The 23,692-nt window shown below is 45.0% G+C and overlaps 1 protein-coding gene across 2 annotated transcripts in view; it reads left to right on the forward strand.

Annotated features, from left to right (window-relative positions):
- Positions 1–23,692, forward strand: part of LOC135513784 (kremen protein 1-like) — a 128,865-nt gene that overhangs the window by 87,040 nt on the left and 18,133 nt on the right. For both annotated transcript variants that reach the window (XM_064936710.1, XM_064936711.1), the window contains exon 4: positions 18,329–18,453. In XM_064936710.1, coding sequence (XP_064792782.1) covers positions 18,329–18,453 — 125 coding nt within the window. The remainder of the gene's footprint in view (positions 1–18,328; positions 18,454–23,692) is intronic.

The following is a 23,692-nucleotide window of genomic DNA, read 5'->3' on the forward strand; positions in this document are numbered from 1 at the left end:
CAGAAAAAAATGACAACTGCTACTGCAGCATTTATTTTACTATAAATGTGATACTTTTTATTCATAAATGTGAGCAAAATGCTCACACTGTCGAACCTTGACCCCCTTGCCAACGTGGCTGGTGAAATAGATCTTACCGGCCAATGCAAAAATCGACCAGCATTTGGCAGGTGTTAATTTTAGGCCCTGACTGGTACTCCCTGTATATAGTCATGTTATTTTTACTCATTATTGTTTTTCATTATTCCTTGTGTCACTATTTTTATATTACATTTTTATCTTGAACTCTGCATTGGTCGAAAAGGACCCATAAGTATTTCACTGTTAGCATAAACCTGTGACAAATACGATTTGATTTGACACACACACACTGCAGTCCTGGAGACTTCTCTGACACACACACACACACACACATACAGAAACACACACACACTGCAGTTCTGGAGACTTCTCTGACACACACACACACACACACACACACATACAGAAACACACACAGAAACACACACACACTGCAGTCCTGGAGACTTCTCTGACACACACACACACACACACACACACACACACACACACACACACACACACACACACACACATACAGAAACACACACAGAAACACACACACACTGCAGTCCTGGAGACTTCTCTGACACACACACACACACACACACACATACAGAAACACACTAAGAAACACACACACACTCGCTCCGTTGTTATGAGCCGTCCTCCCCTCAGCAGCCTCTACTGATGCTAATATATACATTTTTGGTTCTCTATCAAAGCCAGGTAGTCCCAAGGGTGTTGTTTTGATTGATAGGGTAGGACAGGGGTAAAGCCTAAAGGGAAAGCTGCCTGTTGCACCGGAACATGGCAAGGAGAGGTGCAACATTCTTGCTCCATTAAAATAATCTAGTTTATGAAATCAAATCAAATCAAATTGTATTTGTCACATACACATGGTTAGCAGATGTTAATGCGAGTGTAGAAAAATGCTTGTGCTTCTAGTTCTGACAATGCAGTAATAACCAACGAGTAATTTAAACTAACAATTCCACAACTACTACCTTATACACAGTGTAAAGGGATAAAGAATATGTACATAAAGATATATGAATGAGTGATGGTACAGAACGACATAGGCAAGATTGGTATCGAGTACAGTATATACATATGAGATGAGTAATGTAGGGTATGTAAACATTACATTAAGTGGCATTGTTTAAAGTGGCTAGTGATACATTTCTTACATCAATTTACATCAATTTCCATTATTAAGGTGGCTGGAGTTGAGTCAGTGTGTTGGCAGCAGCCACTCAATGTTAGTGGTGGCTCTTTACCAGTCTGATGGCCTTGAGATAGAAGCTGTTTTTCAGTCTCTCGGTCCCTGCTTTGATGCACCTGTACTGACCTCGCCTTCTGGATGATAGTGGGGTGAACAGGCAGTGGCTCGGGTGGTTGTTGTCCTTGATGATCTTTATGGCCTTCCTGTGACATCGGGTGGTGTCGGTGTCCTGGAGGGCAGGTAGTTTGCCCCCGGTGATGCATTGTGCAGGCCTCACGACCGTCTGGAGAGCCTTCTGGTTGTGGACGGAGCAGTTGCCGTACCAGGCGGTGATACAGCCCGCCAGGATGCTCTCGATTGTGCATCTGTAGAAGTTTGTGAGTGCTTTTGGTGAAAAGTTGAATTTCTTCAGCCTCCTGAGGTTGAAGTGGCGCTACTGCGCCTTCTTCACAACACTGTCTGTGTGGGTGGACCAATTCAGTTTGTCCGTGATGTGTACGCCGAGGAACTTAAAACCTACTACCCTCTCCACTACTGTCCCGTCGATGTGGATAGGGGGGTGCTCCCTCTGCTGTTTCCTGAAGTCCACGATCATCTCATTTGTTTTGTTGACGTTCAGCGTGAGGTTATTTTCCTGACACCACACTCCGAGGGCTCTCACCTCCTCCCGTAGTCCGTCTCGTCGTTTTTGGCAATCAAGCCTACCACTGTAGTGTCGTCCGCAAACCTGATGATTGAGTTGGAGGCGTGCATGGCCACGCAGTCGTGGGTGAACAGGGAGTACAGGAGAGGGCTCAGAATGCACCCTTGTGGGGCCCCAGTGCTCACCACCTGGGGCGGCCCGTCAGGAAGTCCAGTACCCAGGGTCTCGAGCTTGATGACGAGTTTGGAGGGTACTATGGTGTTAAATGCTGAGCTGTATTCGATGAACAGCATAGGTATTCCTCTTGTCCAGATGGGTTAGGGCAGTGTGCAGTGTGGTTGCGATTGCATCGTCTGTGGACCTATTGGGGCGGTAAGCAAATTGGAGTGGGTTTAGGGTGTCAGGTAGGGTGGAGGTGATATGGTCCTTGACTAGTCTCTCAAAGCACTTCATGATGACGGAAGTGAGTGCTACGGGGCTGTAGTCGTTTAGCTCAGTTACCTTAGCTTTCTTGGGAACAGGAACAACGGTGGCCCTCTTGAAGCATGTGGGGACAGCAGACTGGGATAAGGGTTGAATATGTCCGTAAACACACCAGCCAGCTGGTCTGCACATGCTCTGAGGACGTGGCTGGGGATGCCGTCTGGGCCTGCAGCCTTGCGAGGGTTAACACATTTAAATGTTTTACTCACGTTGGCTGCAGTGAAGGAGAGTCTGCAGGTTTTGGTAGTGGGCCGTGTCAGTGGCACTGTATTGTCCTCAAAGCGGGCAAAAAAGTTATTTAGTCTGTCTGGGTGCAAGACATCCTGGTCCGCAACGGGGATGGTTTTCTTTTTGTAATCCGTGATTGACTGTAGAGACTGTGACCCTGCCACATACCTCTTGTGGCTGAGCCGTTGAATTGCGACTCTACTTTGTCTCTATACTGACGCTTAGCTTGTTTGATTGCCTTGCGGAGGGAATAGTTAAAAGCGGTGGTTCGCGCTTTCAGTTTCGCACGAATGCTGCCATCAATCCACGGTTTCTGGTTTGGGAATGTTTTAATTGTTGCTGTGGGTAATACATCTTCAATGCACTTTCTAATGAACTCTCTCACCGAATCAGCGTATTTGTCAATGTTGTTGTTGGACGCAATGCGGAACATATCCCAATCCACGTGATCGAAGCAGTCTTGAAGCGTGGAATTAGATTGGTTGGACCAGCGTTGAACAGACCTGAGCGCGGGAGCTTCTTGTTTTAGTCTTTGTCTGTAGGCTGGAAGCAACAAAATGGAGTCGTGGTCAGCTTTTCCAAAATGAGGGCGGGGGGGGAGGGGGGAGTTAGAATAACAATGATCCAGGTTTTACCAGCCCTGGTTGTGCAATCGATATGCTGATAGAATTTAGGGAGTCTTGCAGCCTCAGGATATGTGGTCTCCAGTTTACATAGAGTCAAATAAAGTTTGTTCAGGGCCATCGATGTGTCTGCTTGAGGGTGAATATATACGGCTGTGATTATAATCGAAGAGAATTCCCTTGGTAGATAATGCGGTCGACATTTGATTGTGAGGAATTCTAAGTCAGGTGAACAGAAGGACTTGAGTTCCTGTATGTTGTTATAAATCAAGTTGTAAAACATACACATCTTTCTGTCTATATAGAGACCTTCATCAAGCAGAAGGGCGTCAGGTACCCTAGTGGTTAAGAGCATTGGGCAAGTAACAAAAAGGTCGCTATTTAGAAGAGCTGACTATGTGAAGAATCTGTCGATGTGCCCTTGAGCTTAACCCTTACTTGCTCCTCTAAGCCTCTCTGGATAAGACTCTGCTAAATGACTATTAAAGAAAAATATTTCAAAGGCAGGTCGTCCCTCAAGGGTGTTATTTGTGATTGATTAAAACGTAAAAATGCCTCTTTGGGGCATCCCAAGTGGCGCAACAGTCTAAGGCACTGCATTGTAGTGCTTAAGGCGTCACTACAGACCCTGGTTCGATCCCAGGCTGTGTCACAACTGGCCATGACCAGGAGTCCCATAGGGCAGCTCACAAGTGCCCCAGCATCGTTAGGGGGCTTTACTTGACTCATTGTGCTCTTGTGGCAGGCCGGGCACCTGCAGGTTGACTTCAGTTCTCACTTGAATGGTGTTTCCTCTGACAAATCGGTGCACTTAGCTTCTGGGTTAAGCAGGCAGGTGTTAAGAAGTGCAGTTTGGTTGGTCGTGTTTTGGAGGATGCATGACTTTGCCTCCAGTGAGCCCGTTTGGGAGTTGCAACAATGAGACAAGATCACAATTGGAAATCACGAAAAAGGGGGTAAAATACCTACATTTTTTCACATTCCACTTGCACTTGAAATTTGCATTAGAAGGTGAGGAGTGACACTCACTCTCTCCATTATAAAAATAATGTTCCTTTAAATCAAGTTTAAAAAATGTACAGGGACGTTTCAGGTCTACACAAAGACATTCATCAACCATAGCAGCTTTTCCTAATGCAAAATGGTTTCACTGTGCATTGACGTTCAAAGTAAAGACAGCCACTGAAGAATTAGTAGTGATGGATTGGAGAAGACAGAGTGAAGCCTGAAGAATTACCAGTGATGGATTGGAGAAGACAGAGTGAAGCCAGAAGAATTAGCAGTGATGGATTGGAGAAGACAGAGTGAAACCTAAAGAATTAGCAGTGATTGATTGGGAAGGACAGAGTGAAGCTTGAAGAATTAGCAGTGATGGATTGGAGAAGACAGAGTGAAGCTTGAATGTGTGATCACTTATTCACTGATCAAAATACTTCTAATCGGTCTGACGTTTTTATGACGTTGTTGTCTGATTTATTATTCCACTGTATATCCAGTTTTATTAGGCAAAAAGGAAAAGTTTATGAGATGAGATGTTATGATCTGTTGGTTTCTTGTAATATGGACCTGGAGTACTGTACCTCATGGTCAGGTCATGTGGTCCCGTCCAATGTTATCATACATTTTAGTCATTAGCTCTTAACCAGAGCGACTTATAATCAGTGCACAACTAAGGTAGGTGAACAACAAAGGTTGCCATCTTGCTCCACCTTGGTGTAGGGTGAAGTTGCCCCTAGATTCTGATCTGGGGTAAGTTTCCCAACACTAATGCTTAAGGTGAGGATTGGGTGAGGGGAAGCTGATCCTAGATCTGTACCTAGGGGAGCAGGAGAGTTCAGGAGCGGTGAAGCCCTATCAGCTTATCTCCTCTCAGTGGTGAGTAACAGACCAGGCATTACATGCCCAGGAGAGCACAGGGACCATTGTTCCGGCTCCTCAACGTTGTGGGGCTGAGACCTGGGCAACTCAGTGGCCCGTGTGGGTCTAAGCCCTTAGATCGCATTATCTACTAAGCTAACATGTGGAATTGTTTTAAGATTAGCCATTTAGATTGGTATTTTATGAATATTTGAATTCAGCCTCTACTTCTATAGCCCATAGAAATGCATTGAATAACACATTTGTAAATGGAAATGAATTCAGGTTTTGAAGTGTCTGTCGTATATCTGAGAGATATAAGAAAAAACTGGAATATTTTTTTCGACCCATGTTTGGTCACATATTCGTGGCACTTTTGACCCCCTATGCGTTTTGTGCCATATTTACAGCCCGTACTGGGTTACCTTCAGACAACTCCAACTGAGGAAAATAACACCTTCATGTTCGTGAGAGTCTCCCCTTTCGATACTGGTGACATATTAGTTGGTAGCTCCAACTGTTCATGCTGGGCAGTCGGATTTGTGAGAAGTATTTGGTTTTAAATCTACTTAAGTATCATAAGTAAATGTAATTGCTAAAATGTACTTACAGTTGAAGTCGGAAGTTTACATACACCTGAGCCAAATGCATTCAACTCAGTTTTTCACAATTCCTGACATTTAATCTTAGTAAAAGCTCCCTTTCTTAGGTCAGTTAGGATCACGACTTTATTTAAAAAATGTGAAATGTCAGAATAATAGAAGAGAGAATGATTTATTTGAGCTTTTATTTCTTTCATCACATTCCCAGTGGGTCAGAAGTTTACATACACTCAATTAGTATTTGGTAGCATTGCCTTTAAATTGCTTAACTTGGGTCAAATGTTTCGGGTAGCCTTCCACAAGCTTCCCACAATAGTTGGTGAATTCTGGCCCATTCCTCCTGACAGAGCTAGTGTAACTTAGTCAGCGTTGTAAGCCCCTTGCTCGCAACACACACTTTTTCAGTTCTGCCCACAAATTTTCTATAGGATTGAGGTCAGGGCTTTGTGATGGCTATTCCAATACCTTGACTTTGTTGTCCTTAAGTCATTTTGCCACAACTTTGGAAGAATGCTTGGGGTAATTGTCCATTTGGAAGACCCGTTTGTGAGCAAGCTTTAACTTCCTGACTGATGTCTTGAGATGTTGCTTCAATATATCCACATACTTTTCAATCCTCATGACGCCATCCATTTTGTGAAGTACACCAGTCCCTCCTGCAGCAAAGGACCCCCAAAACATGATGCTGCCACCCCCGTGCTTCACAGTTGGGATGGTGTTCATCGACTTGCAAGGCTCACACTTTTTCCTCCAAACATAACGATGGTCATTATGGCCAAATAGTTCTATTTTTGTTTCATTAGACCAGAGGACATTTCTCCAAAAAAGTCCGATCTTTGTCCACATGTGCAGTTGCAAACCTTAGTCTGGCTTTTTTATGGTGGTTTTTGAGCAGTGGCTTCTTCCTTGTTGAACGGCCTTTCAGGTTATGTCAATATAGGACTCATTTTACAGATAGCCATATTGATACTTCTGTACCTGTTTCCGCCAGCATCTTCACAAGGTCCTTTGCTGTTGTTCTGCACCAAAGTACGTTCATCTCTAGGAGACAGAACGTGTCTCCTTCCTGAGCGGTATGACGGCTGTGTAGTCCCATAGTGGTTATACTTGCGTACTATTGTTTGTACAGATGAACGTGGTACCTGAAGACGATTGGAAATTGCTCCCAAGGATGATTCTGAGGTCTTAGCTGATTTCTTTAGATTTTCCCATGATACATCCACAGGTACACCTCCAATTGACTCAAATTATGTCAATTATCAGAAGCTTCTAAAGCCATGACATAATTTTCTGGAATTTTCCAAGTTGTTTAAAGGAACAGTCAACTTAGTGTATGATAACTTTTGACCCACTGGAATTGTGATACAGTGAATTATAAGTGAAATAATCTGTCTGTAAACAAACAAAAATGACTTGTGTCATGCACAAAGTAGATGTCCTAACCGACTTGCCAAAACTATAGTTTGTTTACAAGACATTTGTGGAGTGGTTGAAAAATAGGTTTTAATGACTCCAACCTAAGTGTATGTAAACTTCTGACTTCAACTGCATGTATCAAAAGTAAAAGTATAAATCATTTAAATTCCTTATATTAAGCATACTATACAGCATCATTTTCTTGTTTTTAAATTTACAGATAGCCAGGGGCACACTCCAACACTCAGACATCATTTAGAAACGAAGCACGTGCTTAGTGAATCCGCCAGATCAGAGGCAATAGGGATGACCAAAGATGTCCTCTTGTTAAGTGTGTGAATTAGGCAATTTTCCTGTCCTGCTAAGCATTCAAAATGTAGCGAGTACTTTTGGGTGTCAGGGAAAATGTATGGAGTAAAAAGTATTTCACTTTCTTTAGGAAGTAAAAGCTGTCAAAAATATAAATAGTAAAGTACAGATACCTAAAAAACAACATAAGTAGTACTTTCAAGTATTTTTACTTAAGTACTTTACACAACTGGGTTTTACAGACTACTTTGTTATATACCCTTTGTTGGCAATGACAGAGGTCAAACGTTTTCTGTAAGTCTTCACAAGGTTTTCACACACTGTTGCCGGTATGTTGGCCCATTCCTCCTCTGGAGCAGTGATGTTTTGGGGCTGTTGCTGGGCAACACGGACTTTCAACTCCCTCCAAAGATTTTCTTTGGGGTTGAGATCTGGAGACTGGCTAGGCCACTCCAGGCCCTTGAAATGCTTCTTACGAAGCCACTCCTTCGTTGCCCGGGCGGTGTGTTTGGGATCATTGTCATGCTGAATGACCCAGCCACATTTCATCTTCAATGCCCTTGCTGATGGAAGGAGGTTTTCACTCAAAATCTCATGATACATGGCCCCATTCATTCTTTCCTTTACACGGATCAGTCGTCCTGGTCCCTTTGCAGAAAAACAGCCCCAAAGCATGATGTTTCCACCCCCATGCTTCACAGTAGGTATGGTGTTCTTTGGATGCAACTCAGCATTCTTTGTCCTCCAAACACGACGAGTCGAGTTTTTACCAAAAAGTTATATTTTGGTTTCATCTGACCATATGACATTCTCCCAATCTTTTTCTGGATCATCCAAATGCTCTCTAGCAAACTTCAGACGGGCATGGACATGTACTGGCTTAAGCAGGGGTACACGTCTGGCACTGCAGGATTTGAGTCCCTGGCGGCGTAGTGTGTTACTGATGGTAGGCTTTGTTACTTTGGTCCCAGCTCTCTGCAGGTCATTCACTAGGTCCCCCCGTGTGGTTCTGGGATTTATGCTCACCGTTCTTGTGATCATTTTGACCCCACGGTGTGAGATCTTGCGTGGAGCCCCAGATCGAGGGAGATTATCAGTGGTCTTGTATGTCTTCCATTTCCTAATAATTGCTCCCACAGTTGATTTCTTCAAACCAAACTGCTTACCTATTGCAAATTCAGTCTTCCCAGCCTGGTGCAGGTCTACAATTTTGTTTCTGGTGTCCTTTCACAGCTCTTTGGTCTTGGCCATAGTGGAGTTTGGAGTGTGACTGTTTGAGGTTGAGGACAGGTGTCTTTTATACTGATAGCAAGTTCAAACAGGTGCCATTAATACAGGTAACGAGTGGAGGACAGAGGAGCCTCTTACAGGTCTGTGAGAGCCAGGTCTGTGAGAGCCAGAAATCTTGCTTGTTTGTAGGTGACCAAATACTTATTTTCCACCATAATTGTACCTATGATGGAAATTACAGGCCTCTCTCATCTTTTTAAGTGGGAGAACTTGCACAATTGGTGACTGACTAAATAAATATTTAGTCAAATAAATATTTAGTCAGAAACCAATTGTGCAAGTTCTCCCACTTAAAAATATGAGAGTGGCCTGTAATTTTCATCATAGGTACACTTCAACTATGACAGACAAAATGAGAAGAAGAAAATCCAGAAAATCACATTGTAGGATTTTTAATGAATTTATTTGCAAATTATGGTGGAAAATAAGTATTTGGTCACCTACAAACAAGCAAGATTTCTGGCTCTCACAGACCTGTAACTTCTTCTTTAAGAGGCTCCTCTGTCCTCCACTCGTTACCTGTATTAATGGCACCTGTTTGAATTTGTTATCAGTATAAAAGACACCTGTCCACAACCTCAAACAGTCACACTCCAAACTCCACTATGCAAATTAATTACTTAAAAATCATACAATGAGATTTGCTGTATTTTTGTTTTAGATTCCGTCTCTCACAGTTGAAGTGTACATATGATATAAATTACAGACCTCTACATGCTTTGTAAGTGGGAAAACCTGCAACATCGGCAGTGTGTCAAATATTTGCTCTCCCCACTGTATTGATGTCAATCCATTTTCAATTTAATGGGTTTTATTGGCATGGGAAACACATGTTTACATTCCCAAAGGAAATTAAATAGATAATAACCAAACTTAACATTACACTCACCAAAGTTCCATAAGAATAAAGACATTCCAAATGTCTATATACAGTGTTGTAACGATGTGCAAATAGTTAAAGTACAAAAAGTTAAATAAATAAACATAAATGTAGGTTGTATTTACAATGGTGTTTGTTCTTCACTGGTTGCCCTTTTCTTGGGGCAACAGGTCACACATCTTGTTGCTGTAATGGCACACTGTGGAATTTCACCCAGTAGATATGGGAATTTATCAAAATCGGATTTGTTTTCGAATTCTTTGTGGGTCTGTGTAATCTGAGGGAAATATGTGTCTCTAATCTGGTCATACATTTGGCAGGAAGTTAGGAAGTGCAGCTCAGTTTCCACCTCATCTTGTGGGTAATGTGCACATAGTCTGCCTTTGGCAGCCCTTCTCAATAGCAAGGCTATGCTCACTGAGTCTGTACATAGTCAAAGCTTTCATACATTTTGGGTCAGTCACAGTGGTCAGGTATTCTGCCACTGTGCACTCTCTGTTTAGGGCCAAATAGCATTCTAGCTTGCTCTGTTTGTTTTCTCATGATTTGGTTGGGTCTAACTGTGTTGCTGTCCTGGGGTCTGTGTGGTCTGTTTGTGTTTTTGAAAATAAAAATAAAAGAGAGCCGCACACTCTTGGAGCTCAGATGCAAAAATTTAATACCAACGTTTCGACAGCCAAGCTGTCTTCATCAGGGTATAATCACAAACACTGCGGGATGACTCGTTTATATGGTGTCAAAGGACACAGGTGTCTGTAATCATGGCCAGGAGTGGCCTAATATCATTGGTTAATAATCAAATATTAAAATGTCATACAAAGAACAGCATACAAACAAATGGATAGCATACAATCATAGATTAATTTGACTATACAAGTTTACACACAATTACAATGGCAAAGTCACAATAATCACAAGAATGGCTTCAGATCAAAGTCTACGTTGAGACCGAAGGGCGCAAGGGTCTTTAAATTAAAGATCCAGGCAGCCTCTCGTTTTAACAATAAATTATCAAGGTCACCCCCTCTCCTAGGGAGGGTGACATGTTCGATGCCAATATAACGCAGAGACGAAATCGAGTGGCCTGCCTCCAAGAAGTGTGCGGCTCTCTTTTATTTTTATTTTCAAGTTTCTACTCCGCTAGCCAGCACCTCGTCTTTATAGGTGTGCGTTTCTTTTTCTTCTAGACTGTTTGTGTTTTTGAACAGAGCCTCAAGACCAGCTTGCTTACGGGGCTCTTCTCCAGGTTAATTTCTCTGTAGGTGATGGCTTTGTTATGGAAGGTGTGGGAATTGCTTCCTTGTAGGTGGTTGTAGAATTGAATGGCTCTTTTCTGGATTTTGATAATTAGCGGGTATCGGCCTAATTCTGCTCTGCATGCATTATTTGGTGTTTTAAGTTGTACACTGGGGATATTTGGTGTTTGTCCCATTTTGTGAATTCTTGGTTGGTGAGCAGACCCCAGAATTCACAGCCATGAAGGGCAATGGGTTCTATAACGTATTCATGTATTTTTAGCCAGATCCCAATTGGTATGATGAATTTTATGTTCCTTTTGATGGCAGAGAAGGCCCTTCTTGCCTTGTCTCTCTGCTCGTTCACAGCTTTGTGGAAGTCACCTGTGGTGCTGATCTTTAGGCCGAGGTATGCATTGTTTTTTGTGTGCTCTACGGCAACGGTGTCTAGATAGAATTTGTATTTGTGGTCCTGGCAACTGGAACTTTTTGGGAACACCATTATTTTTTGTCTTAATGAGATTTTCTGTCAGGGCCCAGGTCTTACAGAATCCGTGCAGAAGATCTAGGTGCTGCTGTAGGCCCTCCTTGGTTTGTGACAGAAGCACCAGATCATCAGCAAACAGCAGACATTTGACTTCAGATTCTAGTAGGGTGAGGCCGGATGCTGCAGACTGTTCTAGTGCCCTTGCCAATTCGTTGATATATATGTTGAAGAGCATGGGGCTTATGCTGAATCCCTGTCTCATCCCACGGTCCTGTGGAAAAAAAAGTGTTGTTTTTTTCCAATTTTAAACACACACTTGTTGTATGTGTACATGGATTTTATAATGTTGTATGCTTTTCCCCCAACACCACTTTCCATCAATTTGTATAGCAGATCCTTATGCCAAATTGAGTCTATTTTTTTTTAAATCAACAAAGCATGAGAAGACTTTGGCTTTGGTTTGCTTTGTTTGTTTGTCAATTAGGGTGTGCAGGGTGACGACGTGGTCTTTCGTACGGTAATTTGGTAAAAAGGCCATTTGAAATTTGCTCAGTACATTGTTTTCACTGAGGAAATGTACGAGTCTGCTGTTAATGATCATTTTCCCAAGGTTGTTGACGCATATCCCCCGATAGTTATTGGGGTCAAATTTGTCTCCACTTTTGTGATTTGGGGTGATCAGTCTTTGGTGCCAGAGCTGAGGGTTAGTTAGATAGTTTGAGTATTTGATTTGATTTATAGCAAATTGGAATTTGTGGTCCGTATATTTTATAATTTCATTGAGGATACCATCAACCACACAGGCCTTTTTTGGGTTGGAGAGTTTGTATTTTGTTCTGTAGTTCATTCAAAGTAATTGGTGGATCCAGTGGGTTCTTGTCATCTTTAATAGCTGATTCTAAGATGTGTAATTGATCATGTATTTACTGTTTATTCTTTGTTATAGAGCCAAAAAGATTGGAGAAGTGGTTTATCAGGTTTTTGTATTTATTAGGTTTTTGTATTCTTCATCAACCCATTTGTCGTTGTTCATTTTCTTAGGTCGTCTTCTTGAAATGTTTTGATTTGATAGGGAAGCTGAGAGGTCAAATATACTGTTTAGGTTTTCTACTGCCAAGTTTACACCTTCACTATTACAGTGAAACCTCTCTCTCTCTCTCTCTCTCTCTCATTTTGCTTTATCTCTCCCGCTCAATTCAACTCAATGGTTTTATTGGCATGGGAAACATATGTTAACATTGCCAAAGCAAGTTTTATTGAACCTTTATTTAACTAGGCAAGTCAGTTAATAAGAACAGATTCGTATTTACAGTGACGGCCTACACCTGCCAAACCCAGACAACGCTGGGCCAATTGTGCACCGCCCTATGGGACTCCCAATCACGGCCAGATGTGATGCAGCCTGGATTTGAACCAGGGATTGCAGTGACGGCTCTTGCACTGAGATGCTGTGTCTTAGACCACTGCGTCACTCGGGAGCAAATTACAAATGTCTTTCTCTCTCTCTTTTGCTCTTTTTCTCCTGTATAAATACTCATGGCAGTGTGTTATGGGCGTAGAATGTGGGGGGTGGGGGGGGAGAGTGAGAGAGAGAGAGAGAGACAGAGAGAGAGAGAGAGAGAGAGAGAGAGAGAGAAAGAAAATTAATTATAATTGATAATTGCTCCTGTAAGTCGCTTTGGATAAGATCGTCTGCTTGATGTAGATCATGTTGATTAATCTTGCCGGTCCCTTTTTGTATTTAGGCCTGCTTTAATTATATTGTCTGTCCTTTCTCCAGAGGTGTGTCTTACCCTGCTACAGACAGACAGACAGACAAACAGACAGACAGACAGACAGACAGACAGACAGACAGACACCCCGGAACTCAATCGTTGTGTCAGTTGTTGTTGCTTTGTCTGCATTGCAATGCATCATGTCATGTTAGTGTGAGTGGAAGAATACTAGGCTAATAACCTCATGCCCCAACCTCTGCCTGCCTTTCTCTGGAAAGTTTCTAGTCAAAACTACAAATATCACGATTACAGTCATGTTGTCTTTAACTCGCCACTTAATCTCTCTCCAAATCCTTCCAGTCTGCCGTGCTGCGTGTGTGTGTGTGTGTGTGTGTGTGTGTGTGTGTGTGTGTGTGTGTGTGTGTGTGTGTGTGTGTGTGTGTGTGTGTGTGTGTGTGTGTGTGTGTGTGTGTGTGTGTGTGTGTCTGTCTGTGCTGCGCTAAATGAGCCAGACAGAGGTATTAATCTGCTCATAAAACCGAGAGGGTGTTTAACATGGCTGGTGATTTATAGAGGAGAGCTGGTGATTTATAGAGGAGAGGAGAGGAAGACAGGAGGGCTGGTGATTTATAGAGGAGAGGAAGACATGTGGGCTGGTGATGTATAGAGGAGAGGAAGACAGGAGGGCTGGTGATGTATAGAGGAGAGGAGAGGAAGACAGGAGGGCTGGTGATTTATAGAGGAGAGGAAGACAGGAGGGCTGGTGATTTATAGAGGAGAGGAAGACAGGAGGGCTGGTGATTTATAGAGGAGAGGAGAGGAAAACAGGAGGGCTGGTGATTTATAGAGGAGAGGAGAGGAAGACAGGAGGGCTGGTGATTTATAGAGGAGAGGAGAGGAAGACAGGAGGGCTGGTGATTTATAGAGGAGAGGAGAGGAAAACAGGAGGGCTGGTGATTTATAGAGGAGAGGAGAGGAAGACAGGAGGGCTGGTGATTTATAGAGGAGAGGAGAGGAAAACAGGAGGGCTGGTGATGTATAGAGGAGAGGAGAGGAAAACAGGAGGGCTGGTGATTTATAGAGGAGAGGAGAGGAAGACAGGAGGGCTGGTGATTTATAGAGGAGAGGAAAACAGGAGGGCTGGTGATTTATAGAGGAGAGGAGAGGAAAACAGGAGGGCTGGTGATGTATAGAGGAGAGGAGAGGAAAACAGGAGGGCTGGTGATTTATAGAGGAGAGGAGAGGAAGACAGGAGGGCTGGTGATTTATAGAGGAGAGGAAGACAGGAGGGCTGGTGATTTATAGAGGAGAGGAGAGGAAGACAGGAGGGCTGGTGATTTATAGAGGAGAGGAAGACAGGAGGGCTGGTGATTTATAGAGGAGAGGAGAGGAAAACAGGAGGGCTGGTGATTTATAGAGGAGAGGAGAGGAAGACAGGAGGGCTGGTGATGTATAGAGGAGAGGAATACAGGAGGGCTGGTGATTTATAGAGGAGAGGAAGACAGGAGGGCTGGTGATTTATAGAGGAGAGGAAGACAGGATGGCTGGTGATTTATAGAGGAGAGGAAGACAGGAGGGCTGGTGATTTATAGAGGAGAGGAAGACAGGAGGGCTGGTGATTTATAGAGGAGAGGAAGACAGGAGGGCTGGTGATTTATAGAGGAGAGGAAGACAGGAGGGCTGGTGATTTATAGAGGAGAGGAAGACAGGAGGGCTGGTGATTTATAGAGGAGAGGAAGACAGGAGGGCTGGTGATTTATAGAGGAGAGGAAGACAGGAGGGCTGGTGATTTATAGAGGAGAGGAAGACAGGAGGGCTGGTGATTTATAGAGGAGAGGAAGACAGGAGGGCTGGTGATTTATAGAGGAGAGGAAGACAGGAGGGCTGGTGATTTATAGAGGAGAGGAAGACAGGAGGGCTGGTGATTTATAGAGGAGAGGAAGACAGGAGGGCTGGTGATTTATAGAGGAGAGGAAGACAGGAGGGCTGGTGATTTATAGAGGAGAGGAAGACAGGAGGGCTGGTGATTTATAGAGGAGAGGAGAGGAAGACAGGAGGGCTGGTGATTTATAGAGGAGAGGAGAGGAAGACAGGAGGGCTGGTGATTTATAGAGGAGAGGAAGACAGGAGGGCTGGCTGGCAGTGGCTTGGGTGGTCGATGTCCCTAATGAGCTTTTTGGCCTTCCTATGGCATCGGGTGCTGTAGGTGTCGAGGTGGGCATGAAGTTTGCCTCCGTTAATGCGTTGGGCAGACCTCACTACCCTCTGGAGAGCATTGCGGTTTTGGGTGAACAGGGAGTACAGGAGGGGGCTGAGCATGCACCCTTGTGGGGCCCCAGTGTCGAGGATCAGTGAAGAGGAGGTGTTGTTCCTACCTTCACCACCTGGGGTTGACCCGTCAGGAAGTCCAGGACTCGTGTATGAACCGTTAAACGTGGACTCAACTTTGTCCCTATAGCGAAGTTTAGCCAGCTTGATTGCTTTGTGAAGGTAGTATAACAATGGTCGAGAGTTTTAGCAGGGCAAGTACAACAATCAATAGAATTTCGGGAGCCTTTTCCTACAATTTGCTTTGTTAAAATCCTCAGCTTCAATCAATAAATGCAGCCTAGTCCAGTGAAGTACTTTGAGGGCCGTCATGGTATCCATTTGGGGGGGGGGGGGGGTCGGGTGCACAGAAGGACTTGAGTTCCTGCATGTTATCACAGATACACCATAAGTCGTTAATCATAAAACGTATACCTCCACCCTTCTGCTTCCCGGAGAGATGTTTGTTCCTGTCAGCGCGATGTACTGAGAACCCAACTGGCTTTACAGAGTCAGACAGTATATCTCGAGAGAGCCATGTTTCTGTGAAGCAGAGTATATTAAAAGCGTGGGCGAGACATGGGGTGTAGAGAGAGAACTGCCCTGTGTTGGACCAGGACATTTGGGGTATGTTCCAAATGTTACCCTATTCCCTATATAGTGTAACATTTTTAACCAGTGCTATGGTCTAAAGTAGTGCACTATATAGGGAATAGGGCTCTGGTTTAAAGTAGTGCACTATATAGGGATTAGGGCTCTGTTATAAAGTAGTGCACTATATAGGGAATAGGGCTCTTGTCTAAAGTAGTGCACTATATAGGGTATAGGGTGCCATTTGGGATGTAAACTTGGTTAGTGAACGCTCAATGCTGGCCTTTTGCAGCTTGTCCTGTTCGTCTTTCATCCTTACGCTAACACCATCTGAGGCATCTCTCTCTCTCTCTCTCTCTCTCTCAAAATAACACATGCTGTAGTCCCTAGGTTTTAGGTCTTAACATCCAGCATGCACCAGTGAACGTGTGCTAACAAGATGTCTTCAAGCATCTGTTCTAGAACTCTCTGAACTCTCTAGAACTCTGTGTGTCAGAGTTTGATGTCATTCTCTCTCTAACATGTTACTGTAGAGATGTATTAAACCCTCACATTATTACTGCATGTGAACAGTACATTCAAGTTTATATGTTTGATTTTCCTATTTCAATGGAAAGTTATCAAGGTTTACACAAGTCTCATTCAGCAGTCAGGTGTTTGTGGTTAGCTAGGAGGCTAAAGCTAATGCAGATATTGTTGTAGAATTTGCTTGGTTAGCACCTCGGGTTGTTTTTAAACTGTCATATCAAAGGGTTGTCTCTTAAACTAGGCCTGACAGTCAAATAGAGCCGCCTAGTCTGTCTGTCTGTCTGTCTGTCTGTCTGTCTGTCTGTCTGTCTGTCTGTCTGTCTGTCTCTCTCTCTCTCTCCTTTCGCTGTCTCCCAATCTGCCCCCCTCTCTCTGCCCTCCCCCTCTCTATAATAGGCTTTGTTCTGGCCTACAGTTGGATGACACAATTCCTATTTGAGACAATAGCTTTGGGTTAGAAATGAGTTTGATATTGTATAGGTTCTCTCTAATATATTTCACCCCTAGAACATAGAAATTAAATTAAAGTATTATAATTTGAACCATAATAAAACAAAGCATTCTGTAGCCTATTGGATGTTTTAGTCCAGTCTTGAGGGTAGTTGTTTTTCCTCAAATATGGGTTCATTCATCACACAGTTTTCAGTGCTTAATTACAGCGTAGTATTTCTTACATACAAAGTGTTTAGAGAACAGACAGTTGCCTTTTTGCTTACAACCCAACGCCCTCCAGGACAGTGGCAGCTTCTCTTGTCAGCTCGGGCCATGTCGTCAGAATTGGACTTTTGTAGTTCATCCATATTGTATCACTTTACTAGATGTCCATTCTGACGCTGTGTGTATCACTTTACTAGATGTCCATTCTGACGCTGTGTGTATCTCTTTACTAGGTGTCCATTCTGACGCTGTGTGTATCTCTTTACTAGATGTCCATTCTGACGCTGTGTGTATCACTTTACTAGATGTCCATTCTGACGCTGTGTGTATCACTTTACTAGATATCCATTCTGACGCTGTGTGTATCACTTTACTAGATGTCCATTCTGACGCTGTGTATCACTTTACTAGATATCCATTCTGACGCTGTGTATCACTTTACTAGATATCCATTCTGATGCTGTGTGTATCACTTTACTAGGTGTCCATTCTGACGCTGTGTGTATCACTTTACTAGATGTCCATTCTGACGCTGTGTATCACTTTACTAGATATCCATTCTGACGCTGTGTATCACTTTACTAGATGTCCATTCTGATGCTGTGTGTATCACTTTACTAGATGTCCATTCTGACGCTGTGTGTATCACTTTACTAGATATCCATTCTGACGCTGTGTGCATCACTTTACTAGGTGTCCATTCTGATGCTGTGTGTATCACCTTTAGCTCTTATTTGACCTCAGCCTCAGGAGACCTCCTCCGCTCTGTCATGTAGACTTTTACCCACTATCTCAGCTAGATATCTCAGCTAGATCTAAACTAGCTTGCCCAGACAATGCACATACTCTAGATTCTAACACCCACTCACTGCAACCCACTCCCCCATCCTTCTACTCCTACTTCTCTCCCCCTCACCCCCATCCTTCTCACCCCCTCTCATCCTTCTCCTCCTCCCCCTCTCCCCCTCACCCCCATCCTCCTAAATCTCAAACAGAGGCCAGAGAATTCCAGTGTGATGATGTTAATTTCGTGCTGGTGTGCGTGTATGAAGTATATGATCTCTGTGAGACACAGACGCATCATGGGATTTGTAGTAAATGCCAAATGCAGCGTGTGATTGTCAGTTTAGAAACATATGTCATGCTGAACTACATAGTTTAAACCCCCTGCTCTCCTCTCTGTTTCCTGTAGTGCCTGGTAACCTGGGCTGTTTTAAGGACAGTGGTGACCCTCCCACCCTGACAGGGAGCAGTCAGACCTCTAACAAACTCACCGTCCAGAACTGCATCAGCTTCTGCCGTAAACAGAGATACATGGTAAGACAGACGACACAATGGAGATGTATCGACCGTCCCAAATGGCACCTTTATTCCCTACATAGTGCACTCGTTTTAAATCAGATTTGACCATGGTTTATTGATCATTCCTGATGGCAAATGGACATTTTGGCAGGGGGGATGCTGTCATTCTTATTTTCTAGACCAGTGGTCACCAACCTTTTCTGAGTCAAGATCACTTTCTGAGTCAAAATGCTGAGATCTTACCGCTCTGATTTTTTATTAACCTGACTTAAAAAATGTAAGCAACATTAACCAATTAAAAACAGTATTGTAGCAATGAGAGTTGTTCAGTAACCTATAGGCCCAATACATTATCACCACATACTGGCTTAGCTTGAATTTATCTGCCAATGCACTGTGGTTTGGGTCATTTTTCAATATTATATTTCAAAATTTGAGGTAGGCTAAATGACCACACTGGTAATAGACTCATTGTTGTATTACTTGTGAGGCACAGCTGAGTGAGCCTACATTTAAATAATTCGCTTTTTTTTCTCATTTTGCTGGGCTGATGGTGCTTCCATCTGATGGTCAGTCTCAGTGGAGGGAGGGAGAGAGCAGCAGACTGAGGGTCCGTCTCTCAACATCCCTCCGCTCTCCCTTTCCTCCACTGACACTGACCAAAAAGGGACACCGTCTTCCAGCTGATGGCGGAACTTGAGTTGCACCACATTATTTCTGCCTCATGCACAAATTCATGTTGTTACTCCTATGAACAGAGAAAGTGAAATATTCCTCAATATTAAAAAAGACCCAAGCCGCTACTAATAACAACAATGCAAGCCTATAGATACACTTTCCTACTCTTCATTACTACTGCAGTGCTTGTTGTAGCGCTGAGTGGAAATAGGAAGAAAGTGCATTTTATGGCTTATAAAAGTGTTGACAGGGCTGAGTAAGAACTTAAACATGAAGTCACTCATAAAAACAGCATCTCTTTGCTGTATTCGTTATGAAATCTCACAGTATCAATTTTGTCATAGCTTCACCACTCGCGTCGCGTGGGTGAGCGTTGCAAAATAAATTTAGAAATCTATATTATTCAATTATTTGTCGTGTCTTTGGCATCATTAAACTGAAGACTGTTATTTTATCAATTCTCAAATCAATTCTCTGTAATTATTATTACGTGATTAAACTAATCATGTACATGTAATTAACTAGGATGTCTGGGCACCAAGGAAAATCTTCAGATTATCCCAATATAATTTCGAGGAATATTTTAATATCTGATCAATTAGTTCTAATTAATTAATTATTCTTTACCTCACGTTAGTCTCATTCCAAACATCGTATATTGTTGATTATCTGCACGAACCCATTATCTGCACAAACCCAGTCTTCACTATGAATCATCCATACATCAATTGTCTCAATCATTTATTTATTGACTAACTTGTAATGGGTGCATGCTGGTGGAAGGGAAGTCAGGCGCAGGAGAGTGCGCCCCCCCCCCCCCGACGCGCGGCTCCAGCAACGCACCGACACCAACCTCGGGACGACCCGGAGGGCGATCCGGATGGAGACGGTGGAACTCTCGCAGCATAGAAGGATCCAACACGTCCTCCACCGGAACCCAGCATCTCTCCTCCGGACCATACCCCTCCCAGTCCACGAGGTACTGAAGGTCCCTCGCCTGACGTCTCGAATCCACTATGGAACGAACAGAGTACGTCGGGGCCCCCTCAATGTCCAGAGGGCGGAGGAACCTCCCCCACCTCAGACTCCTGGAGAGGGCCAGCCACCACCAGCCTGAGGAGAGACACATGGAACAAGGAGTTAATGCGGTAATCGGGGGAAACTGTAAGCTGTAACAAAGCTTGTTCACTCTCATCAGGACTTTAAAGGGCCCCACAAACTGCGGACCCAGCTTCCAACAGGGCAGGTGGAGGGTCGAGAGCCAAACCCGGTCCCCCGGTGCGATCACCGGAGCCTCACTGCGGTGAAGGTCTGCGCTGGCTTTCTGGTGCAGCACTGCGCGCTGAAGGTGGACATGGGCGGCGTCCCATGTTTCCTCCGCACGCCGGAACCGGGGGGGTCTGACTCTGATGCCAAGGAGCCAGAAACGGCTGATACCCCAGTACACACTGGAAAGGAGAGAGGTTGGTGGAGGAGTGGCAGAGCGAGTTCTGGGCCATCTCTGCCTAGAGCACGAACACTGACCACTCCCCCGGCCAGTCCCGGCAATAAGACCTCAGAAACCTACCCACATCCTGGTTAACTCTCTCCACCTGCCCGTTACTCTCGGGGTGAAAACCTGAGGTAAGGCTGACCGAGACCCCCAGACGTTCCATGAACGCCCTCCAGACCCTCGACGTGAACTGGGGACCCCGATCAGACACTATATCCTCTTGCCCCCTCAAGGCAATGTCTCCACACCTTCAAGGCCTTGATGACAGCCAACAGCTCCCAGTCCACCACATCATAGTTTCACTCCGCCGGGCTGAGCTTCTTCGAGAAGAAGGCACAGGGGCGGAGCTTCGGTGGCGTACCCGAGCGCTGAGAGAGCACGGCTCCTATCCCAGCCTCGGACGCATCCACCTCCACTCTGAACGCCAAAGAGGGATCCGGATGGGCCAGCACAGGAGCCGAGGTAAACAGAGCCTTCAGGTGACCAAAATCCCTGTTCACCTCAGCCGACCACTGCAAGCGCACCGGGCCCCCTCTTAGCAGTGAAGTAATGGGAGCCGCTATCTGACCAAAACCCTGTATGAACCTCCGGTAGTAGTTGGCAAACCCTAAGAATTGCTGCACCTCCTTTACCGTGGTTGGAGTCGGCCAATTACGCACGGCTGAAATGCGGTCACTCCTCATCTCCACCCCTGAGGCGGAAATGCGATACCCTAGGAAGGTGACAGACTGTTAAAAGAACAAGCACTTCTCAGCCATGACGTACAGATCTTGCTTCAACAGGCGACCAAGCATCCTAAGCACCAGGGACAGATGCTCGGCGTGTAGCAGAGTATATCAAAATGTCATCAATATACACCATACACCCTGCCCATGCAGGTCCCTGAAAATCTTGTCTACAAAGGCTTGGAAGACTGATGGAGCATTCATCAACCTGTACGAAATGATGAGGTACTCATAGTGCCCTGAGGTGGTACTAAAGCCATCTTCCACTTGTCTCCCTCTCGGATACGCACCAGGTTATAAGCGCTTCTGAGATCTAGTTTAGTGAATAAAAGCGCCCCGTGCATTGACTCTATCGCTGTGGCTATGAGCGGTAGCGGGTAACTATACCTCACAGTGATCTGATTCAGACCCCGATAGTCAATACACCGATGCAGACCTCCCTCCTTCTTCTTCACAAAAAAGAAACTCGAGGAGGCGGGTGAAGTGGAGGACCGAATGTACCCCTGACGCAGGGATTCGGAGACATATGTTTCCATAGCCTCCGTCTCCACCTGTGAGAGGGGATACACGTGACTCCTGGGAAGTACCTCCAGGCTCTGATCAGGCCCTACACCCAAGCAAGGGCACTGCGTTCATCCACCTCTGGCCTGCTCGCCTCCCTACCATTGAGGAAGTACAGTTCCCGCTCAGCCCAGTCAAAACTGTTCGCTGCTCTGGCCCCCCAATGGTGGAACAAACTCCCTCACGACGCCAGGACAGCGGAGTCAATCACCACCTTCCGGAGACACCTGAAACCCCACCTCTTCAAGGAATACCTAGGATAGGATAAGTAATCCTTCTCACCCCCCTTAATGATTTAGATGCACTATTGTAAAGTGGCTGTTCCACTGGATGTCAGAAGGTGAATTCACCCATTTGTAAGTCGCTCTGGATAAGAGCGTCTGCTAAATGACTTAAATGTAAATGTAAATGGAAGTGCAGCGTCTACCAGGAGATCTATCGCACAATCGCCCCGTCGATGAGGTGGTAATTGAGTCGCCTTCTTTTTGGAGAAGGCGAGCTCCAAATCGGCATATTCAGGGAGAATACGCAGAGTGGAGACCTGGTCTGGACTTTCCACCGTAGTAGCACCAACGGAAAACCCTAAACACCTCCCCGAGCACTCTCACGACCACCCTGTGAGAGCCCCCTGTTGCTAAGAAACAGTGGGGTTATGACAAGCTAACCAGGGTAGGCCCAGCACCACGGGAAACGCAGGAGAGTCAATAAGGAAAATACTAGTTCTGTCCTTGTGACCCCCCTGCATCACCATGCCCAAAGGAGCGTTGACCTCCCTAATCATCCCTGACCCTTATGGTCGACTATCTAAGGCGTGAACGGGGAAAGGCACATCCACGGGAGCAATTGGGATCACTAAACTATGGGCTAACTCCCTATTAATGAAATTCCCAGCCGCACCTGAATCGACGAGCACCTTATGCTGGGAATGCGGGGAAAACTCAGGAAAAGAGACAAACAAACATTTGTGCAACAGAGGGCTCTGGGCGACAAAGGTGCCGGCTAACCTGGGGTGACGCCAGAGCGCCCTGCCTGCTGCCTCAATTCTTAGAGGAACCAACCCGGCACCGACCGGCAGTGTGACCTCTGCAGCCACAGATGGTGCACGAGCGGGAACCCCCTCCGGTCTCCCTGCGCACCGCCCCTTCCAGCTCCATGGGTATCGGAGCAGTGGTGCGGGGGGATGGAACCACTACACCCCAATCTGAACGTCCGCGAGTAGCCAGCAGGTTGTCCAGCCGGATGGACAGGTCCTCCAGCTGGTCAAACGTGAAGGTGGTGTCTCTGCAGGCCAGCTCACGAGTTTGGTGCGGGGGCACAAAATACATTTATGCACGATGGCACACATGCTCAGCCATTTTGGGTTCTGTGTTATGCCTCCTACGTTACTGCAGACTCGGTCATCTGAGCAGTCTGATTGGCCAGCGGAGGCATCGTGCACTTGATTTCTTCTCCAGGCCCACCGGGAAGGCAGAGTTTGTACCTTCAGACACATGAAATGGAAACAGTTTGCCTGTCTGGCGCGCAGGGCAGCTGAATTGGCTGCACCTACCACCAACAGCCCGAGACTAATAAAAAAAATAGGAACACAAGGCTTTATCGTTGGGTGTTTTACAGAAATGTTTGGCGATCGACTAGAAATGCCTTTGAGATCGCGATCGACTGGTTGGTCACCGCTGTTCTAGACTCTGTATTTCTGTGTTTATAACCATCCGCACATTTCAAATGAATTCAGGAACGCATCAAATGACGACCCATAACAGACAGCTGATAATATATTGTCTCATTGGTGCTGACCATG

This window comes from Oncorhynchus masou, chromosome 25 (assembly GCF_036934945.1).
Source record: "Oncorhynchus masou masou isolate Uvic2021 chromosome 25, UVic_Omas_1.1, whole genome shotgun sequence".
Classification (NCBI taxonomy): Eukaryota; Metazoa; Chordata; class Actinopteri; order Salmoniformes; family Salmonidae; genus Oncorhynchus; species Oncorhynchus masou.